Below are 6,951 nucleotides of genomic sequence, written 5' to 3'. Positions count from 1 at the left end.
TAAACATTAAGGAACTGTACAAAAATGACTGTGTGTGTGTGGATTAATTGTGGAGTGTGGAGGAGTGCTGGACCTTAGCTGGACTTTGGAAAAAAGTGCAACCCTCTGCATGGTGGGTAATGTAGGCTAATAAATTTTTTAAAAACTGAGATAATAAATAAAATAAGATCAACTTCTGTCCTTTGCACATAGTAAAGTGCACCCTACTGAATCATGACACACACGAAAGATATATTTTTGGTATGATTATTTCGATTTAACTATTAATTATATATATATATCGCAAGGGAAGGCTGAAATAAACTATAAATCTGGAGTTTACAAAAAGACCCGTCCCCTGCTCTTCCAAGACAGCAAAACCATCCAGACAATACCATCCCACTTTTCTGTGCCCAGCCCCTCTCCACTCCTCATCATTTTTGTACACCCCTAATCTGGATACACTTCAAACAAAAAAATGTGTAATACATTATTTTATTTGGTCTTTATTGTTTTAATAATTAATGGCATTATAAAGGGTTTTATATTAGAACAGTTTAGACAGTGTAGTGTGGACAAGATCAGATGACATAAAGGGAGGAGGACATTGTGCAGAGACATTCCAGCAGGGGAAACTCCTACACATGTAGTGCAGGATGTTGGTCCACACACAGATCCAGAGAAAAGCTCTCCAAAGGCAAATATGAGATAGGAGCAATACTAGCAACAGTATCGGTTTTCTAAGAAAAAAACATAATTAACCCAATCTGCACAATAAAAAAGTTTAAACAGCATATATATTTCACTTTAATACATCAAAATAAATGAATCTATTAAATATAATTTTCTCTGTTTTGTCAGTATTAACCATTTCACTGTCCTCACGGCTACAAACCAGGTGTGCAGAGGTTGTAATCGCTGCATAGATGGTTTGTCAATCAGACGTTGAGACCACAGTGGATTAAGCTGTGAAAATAAGCAAAGATAGAAATCAATGAGTAGAGAGTGAAAGACAGAGTAGAGAGTCAGTTGAACTGCCTCAGGCCAAACACCAGCTCACCTTTTACGATGACTTTGGCCAGTGCCTCACTGGAGCCGATGTGGTTGGTGGCCACACACTTGTACGTTCCGCTGTCAGACAGTTTAACGTGGGCTATGAGCAGCCTACCATCCTTTGTGGTCTCTGCTCCTGCAGGCAATCTCGCCCTGCCTGCCCGGCTCCACTCGAACTGAATGGGATGAGAGCCATGGGCAAGGCACTGCACGACCAGGGCATCTCCCTGCCGGAGCCTCACCTGGTCAGGCAGGCAGGTGGCGTACGGAGGACCTGCATGAAGGAGAAGACAATTACTCCTATCATGTGCAGTGACAGACAAACTGGATATTCACCGTCAGTGTTTATTGTCCGCGGCGTCGACTCACTCTCCACCTCCACCTGCGTGTACGCCTCGCTGTAGCCATGTATGTTGGTTGCATTACAGATGTATTGGCCTGAATCTTGGCGCCCCACGCTGGTCAGTGTCAAAACTCCACCATCCTCTGTGTGTTTCCATGGCAGCGGTGCTCGTAGCTTGGACCAGGTGATGACAGGAGGGGGGAACCTGGAATGAAGATGAGAAAGAAAGGATGAAGTGAAAGACGAGAACTGAGAGCAACACTGAGAGATATTTACACACACAGGCACACAAACCATCTTACCACTAGCCCGACACGACATCGTGACTGTATGTCCCTCCACGACTGTCATCTCTGTAGTGCTCACTGACGCCACTGGTGCTCCCAGCCCCCCCTCAACAATGATGTCAATTTTGACCTCTGTCACCCCCTCGTTGTTTTCAGCCTGGCAAATATAAACTCCTGAGTCCTCTGGGTGCACTGCAGGCCACTGAGAAATAAAGTGGAAATTATTATCCTGTTATTATTATTATCTTAAAATGTGTAAATAAATTAAAGTATTACTGGTCCTTGTGTTTATATTTCACCTCTATTGTGTTGGCATCATTTGTCTCCCGGGTAACCAGCTGCAGGGAGGATCCTTGGCGTTTCCAGGTCAACTTGGGCCGTGGCCTGCCTGTGGCTTTACACTCCACTGACACCGGGTCACCTATTCTGACCTGCAGGGGCCCTGCTGGTGTCAGCTGCACTTTGGGAGCAACTGACAGAGAGGACACGCAGGCGTGACTGACATGTTACACCTGCAGTAACTAATGTTATTGGCCACTTGGGGGCATGTGGAAACAAGTTGCAAACAACAAAAACATTTTGGTATAATTAGTTTTGATAAAAGGGAGGCAAGATAGAATACTCTTTCAGGAGGGCCACAGTTTCTAAGTGAATTGCGAAAAACAAGCTCACATTTGACGTTCAGTACAGCTGTGGCAGTGCTGCGGCCTGCAGAGTTGGCTGCCACGCAGCGGAACTGGCCCTGGTTTCCAGGTCGGGCATTAGCAACCGTCAGCACAGAGCCATCAGGACCAATCTTCACATTGTCTAGAAGCAAAAGGTAGAATTCAGTGAAGCTTCACAGATGGTGATATTGTATGAACGATGCTTGTGCTTACATGTTATTACTCCTGACCTGGTAATGCTTGGTTATTGGCTTTCTTCCACTCCAGTTGAATTGGCTGTGCACCGCTCCCCACTTGGCACCTAAAGCTGACAGACTCCCCTTGGCGCACAGTAGCTGCCCGGGGCTCCACAGAGACAACCGGAACTTGACCAGCCACTGCACAGAAAGAGAGAACTGGCAACACCACACACACACACGCAGGTACAGTGCAACTCTGTGAACCTTTGAGTAAACGAACACTAACCCCAGAGCAAACAACCTGAGCAAATACACAGACTGAATGGAAGTGCTTTTGATGACAAAGCAAAAAAAAGAAATAAAAGCTTAAACATGTAATAAAAAGATGTGTCAGAGAGGAATACTGAAAAATTTTCACTGTTGTTAAAACTAAAATATTACTACATTAAAGGGCTGGTTTACCCAAATTACAAAAACTGGCAGCCATCCAGATTGCTTTGGTTTTATTTGCCCAGATTTTGATATTTCTACCTTGTTAGTGGTGCTCAAAGTATTGAAAAATTACATTTAGAAATACAACAACCGCCAAAGTTTTCCTCCCAGAAACGTCCCCATTGCTAGTGATGACAGAAAATGCTTTCAGCAGCTTTAATAATAGGGACTTATGCTTAAGGGAAAAGTAGCTCAAATGAAAACAGTCAGAAGTAATCACTGCTTCTAAAAGGATGCACTACTGCTTATGTACTTCCATGTATTTTTGTATTGCTGTGTGAGCACCATTTTTTGTGATCCTTTGAAAATGCAAAAATTATATACATCTCTACAGACGTCAATGCCAGTTAACACACAAGCTCTGTAAAATGCAGATGCTACTCTGTTCAAAGTAAATCAGATTCCTTACCTGAACATAAAAGAGAAAACAGGATTAGTACTCCAGGTGAACAATCCATGGTGAACAGAGAACAGTCCCACGTTTCTCTGTGTACAATCTGTTTTTCACTGTGTCTGTGTCTCTCTTTCATACAATCACTTTCGACCTTTAACCCCTTCCCCTATTCAAACACTGCCCACAAGTTCTAGTCACGTATGAAGTGTTTCACTGCCGTATTATTTTGCTTCTTTTTTTGTTTGTTTGAATCCAAAATTTTCTGTTGTGCCTGGATGACGCCCAGGGACATTTTATTGCTATTTATATGCTGTTAACTGAGAAAATGCAAACAATGAACTTATGGTGAAAAGTATAAAAGCTATGACTATGTTTTTGTCATTGAATTTAGGATATGGCTGGGGATCATTCAGAAATAATGTTTTAAGACATCAAAAGATTATTTAGAGAACTCAATTAAAACACCACAGAACCATCAGATATTAAATGAAAGGAGAATGATCAATATAATGTCTCATCTTAGATTCATACTGTCATACAAAACACTGGCAATTAAACCTGTAAGAACTATGAAATAGTCCTTAGTCCTAACTAAATTCATATCAATAAAATCAATATTTACATTGCAGGGAAGGACAAGGACATTTGACAGGATACATAGCAGTTGACTTTAATGTTTGCAGAATAACAAAATGCAATAAAAAGTTCATCTTAATGGGCTGCACAAGTAATGAAATCTGTTAATACAACACATTTCTGGGTAATGTAACAGTACAGATAACAAAGAGCAGTTATTGTAAGGTCTTAAGGAGTGTAGTTTTAACTAATTAAATCATAGCCTTCTAAGACTCATGTAATCATTATGACAGCATCATCCTATAGGTACATTACATACTGTCAAGTCATAATCACAATTTATTGCAATAATTACACATGTAGCAATGTTCTTTTGTTGTTAAACATTTTTGGCCAATTGAGGGACATTTTATCATACTAACAAGCTATTACATTGTGTGGCTTTCACTACATTATCAAATGCTCCTGGACTAATGTCCACCTCTGCAGCTCCTCCAGCAGATAAATGACTAATAGTTAGATATAAAGCCTGTTCTCTGTTAATCAGGTCTCAGGATTTGTTGACATTCGCTATTTCAAGATCAACTAGCAAAAGAAAGGTGTGAAAACAAAGAAAGGCAGCAAAAACAAGAGTTTGTGGAGGAAACATTCCTCTGTAAGCTTGGTTTGGCATGAAAGACAGAGTTGTTTCAAAATGTCCAGAAGAGGGCACAGATGACTAAAAACATACATGATCCCATCTTAACTGTGTGCACATGGGCACAACACACTGATCCTGATCTCCTGGGTTAAAGCCTCTTTGGTTTGGTTGCTTTTAAGAAACATCATTAGCTGTTAAAGCAATATTGTATTTACAATCACATAAATACAAACAAACTTCAACCCAGTTCTTGTTTGAAGCAACACCACAGGATACAAAAATGTAATAAGTGAAAATGTGTTTATTAATTTTTGGTCATTTCTGCCATTTAGATGTTTCTGTTGTACTCTTTAAATGTATTTTCTCAGTGACAAACCTTTTCTTAAAAAACCTTAGAGAAAGAAATAATTAAATTGTAGTTTAACATCTAAAAATAACTACATGCTTTTTTTTGTCCTTTTTTCTAATGTTTTTTTCTAATCTAATTGTTTCTTCTTTTTATTCTTATAATTAAGAATAATTATAATTCTTATATTTTTAAATAAAATGATGAATCCACATCTGGGTTCAAGGCCAGATTTAGGCCCTAAACCTTCAAGGAAAAATTATTTCCATCATTTATTTAACTTTTTTTAAATAGAAGAAAAATGTGGTGAGTAATTGTAAAAAACAAAACAATTAAAGGTGTCAACACATTTGTAAAGTGGAAGGATTTAAAAAATAATAATAATAACTTGTGGGACAGATGTGGGAAAAGGATCAGCATTTCAAAGCAAAACAAAATAAGTTCTGAGAATGCTAAAGAGTCTGTTTGCGGCTCGGCTGGAGATCAGCCTACAGCCTGGGCTGTATTATTCTGAGGAGCAGGATGGGGAGCGAGGAGGGAAGGTGGAGCATCAGCTGGAGGTGACGTAGTGCTTGCTGCATGGTGCTCGGGGTGGGGGGAGACAGGAAGAGGGATAACCACTGTCCTGCCAGCCATCATCAACCTACACAAACAGACATTCAGAGTGGAACAGGACATTAGCTGTAGAGGAACGGAACAACGGAATGAATTTGTAACTTCATGACTGCTTAAAACAGGTCAGATGTGCTGTATAATTAACCTACATTTTGTATCACCGTCTTCACGATTAGCTAATCGCGTTCTTTCAAATCGCAATTTCGATTTAAAAAGGATTGTTTGTTCAGCCCTAATAGCTATGTTAACGTTAGAATACAGCTGGGTTGTCGAGGTTAGCACATTGTACACAGGTGCTAGTCAATATCAACTGCACGCTCCAACCCCCCTTCTCCCCTAACCCTAGGTTACGCTGTCATTCTGTGGCAAAACTACACTATTCAACCTGTGGTTTAGTCTGTGTTTCTCCCTGCATCATTTGTAGATTGTTGACACGTTATGTTTACTTTAATGCCCAACAACAATCAAGTGTTCACGTTCAGTTGTTGATGCAGTGCAGGACACAGTGTGTAAAAGGATAGGATCCATATACAGTCTATGGATCCACAATGTGTCACGCCACATGCTAACACAAGGAAAGGCGGTTACCATGACTATGGTGTGTAACTACAGCAACAGTGTGTAACCATAGCTACTCACATGGAGACCCTGACGAGGGAAGTTCCTCCAGGCAGGTCCTCATTACCTCCCATAGGAGTGAAACACGGGGCTGGGTATCCTCCTATTGCCGGAAACACATTAAGTACAGGTTTTACATTCACGCATTTTAATACCCTAATTTTAAACATGCTGCCCTTCCAGACAGGGCTGGTTTAATACATAGGTACTTACAAAGAGTGCCAACAATTTATTGGGTGCAATTTATTTCTCCCAATAACACCCAATCTGCTTTAAAAGTCTGTCCCACTCATTCCTATCACTGACTCTATGTAAAGATGGACAACATGAGAGCTCCCCAAAAGGTTTCATCACCCCTGGTGGCTGGCTGCAGTATAAGTCACAAGCCCCTCCCCCATGCTGATGTATGTTAAAGTGTTTTTCCGGATACATTTGGTTTTAATTACATATTTGAAGCTATAAAAAGGGGTTTCACGTCATGATTGACAGCTAAGCCCTGCTTGCGAGTGAGTCTGCCTGGTATATGGGTGGGACCTCGCAAACCACGGCTCTGGGCACACGCTATGCGATTTAAGCCCGTTTCTGACCCGATTTTGGAAACGCACGACTCACTTTAGAGTCAGGTCGAATTTCAGCCTCGTCATTTGCCTGCAGTGTACAGGGGGAACGAGGACCGATCAATTTCTCCCAAACAGCAGTCAGTCAGAAGAATTTCTGAATGTCAGAAATTTTTGTCGGCCATCGTCAGGCAGTCGCACATTTGA

At 40.9% G+C, this 6,951-nt stretch overlaps 1 protein-coding gene across 2 annotated transcripts; it reads right to left on the bottom strand.

Annotated features, from left to right (window-relative positions):
• Nucleotides 1–458: 458 nt before the first annotated feature.
• LOC119911222 (basement membrane-specific heparan sulfate proteoglycan core protein-like) lies at nucleotides 459–3,532 on the bottom strand. Of its 2 annotated transcripts, none has more exons than XM_038730033.1 (7): nucleotides 3,408–3,532; nucleotides 2,558–2,704; nucleotides 2,335–2,469; nucleotides 1,962–2,134; nucleotides 1,402–1,864; nucleotides 1,040–1,306; nucleotides 459–945 (listed from the first exon to the last, which is right to left on the bottom strand). In XM_038730033.1, the coding sequence occupies exons 1-7, from the start codon at nucleotides 3,526–3,528 to the stop codon at nucleotides 941–943; spliced, it is 1,311 nt and encodes a 436-aa protein (XP_038585961.1). In that variant the 5' UTR covers nucleotides 3,529–3,532; the 3' UTR covers nucleotides 459–940. The 2 variants fall into 2 exon arrangements, with proteins under 2 accessions (XP_038585961.1, XP_038585960.1); XM_038730032.1 differs by having other exon boundaries at nucleotides 2,558–2,722; nucleotides 3,408–3,497.
• Between the last annotated feature and the right edge of the window lie 3,419 nt (nucleotides 3,533–6,951).

This window comes from Micropterus salmoides, unplaced genomic scaffold, assembly GCF_014851395.1.
Source record: "Micropterus salmoides isolate LMB-PRFRI ecotype aquatic unplaced genomic scaffold, ASM1485139v1 Ms_hic_scaffold_1970, whole genome shotgun sequence".
Taxonomy (NCBI): domain Eukaryota; kingdom Metazoa; phylum Chordata; class Actinopteri; order Centrarchiformes; family Centrarchidae; genus Micropterus; species Micropterus salmoides.
The sequence above is the reverse complement of the archived record's forward strand: the minus strand, read 5'-3'. Positions and strand labels throughout refer to the sequence as shown.

What these genes read in the sequence shown, in the direction of transcription:
- LOC119911222 (XM_038730033.1), bottom strand. Translation starts at nt 3,528, where the DNA reads ATGAAAGAGAGACACAGACACAGTGAAAAACAGATTGTACACAGAGAA. An exon ending in ATGATGCCAACACAATAGAG is followed by an intron (nt 1,865 to 1,961) that starts GTGAAATATAAA and finishes TTTATTTCTCAG; the next exon opens with TGGCCTGCAGTGCACCCAGA. An exon ending in CACGCAGGTGGAGGTGGAGA is followed by an intron (nt 1,307 to 1,401) that starts GTGAGTCGACGC and finishes TCCTTCATGCAG; the next exon opens with GTCCTCCGTACGCCACCTGC.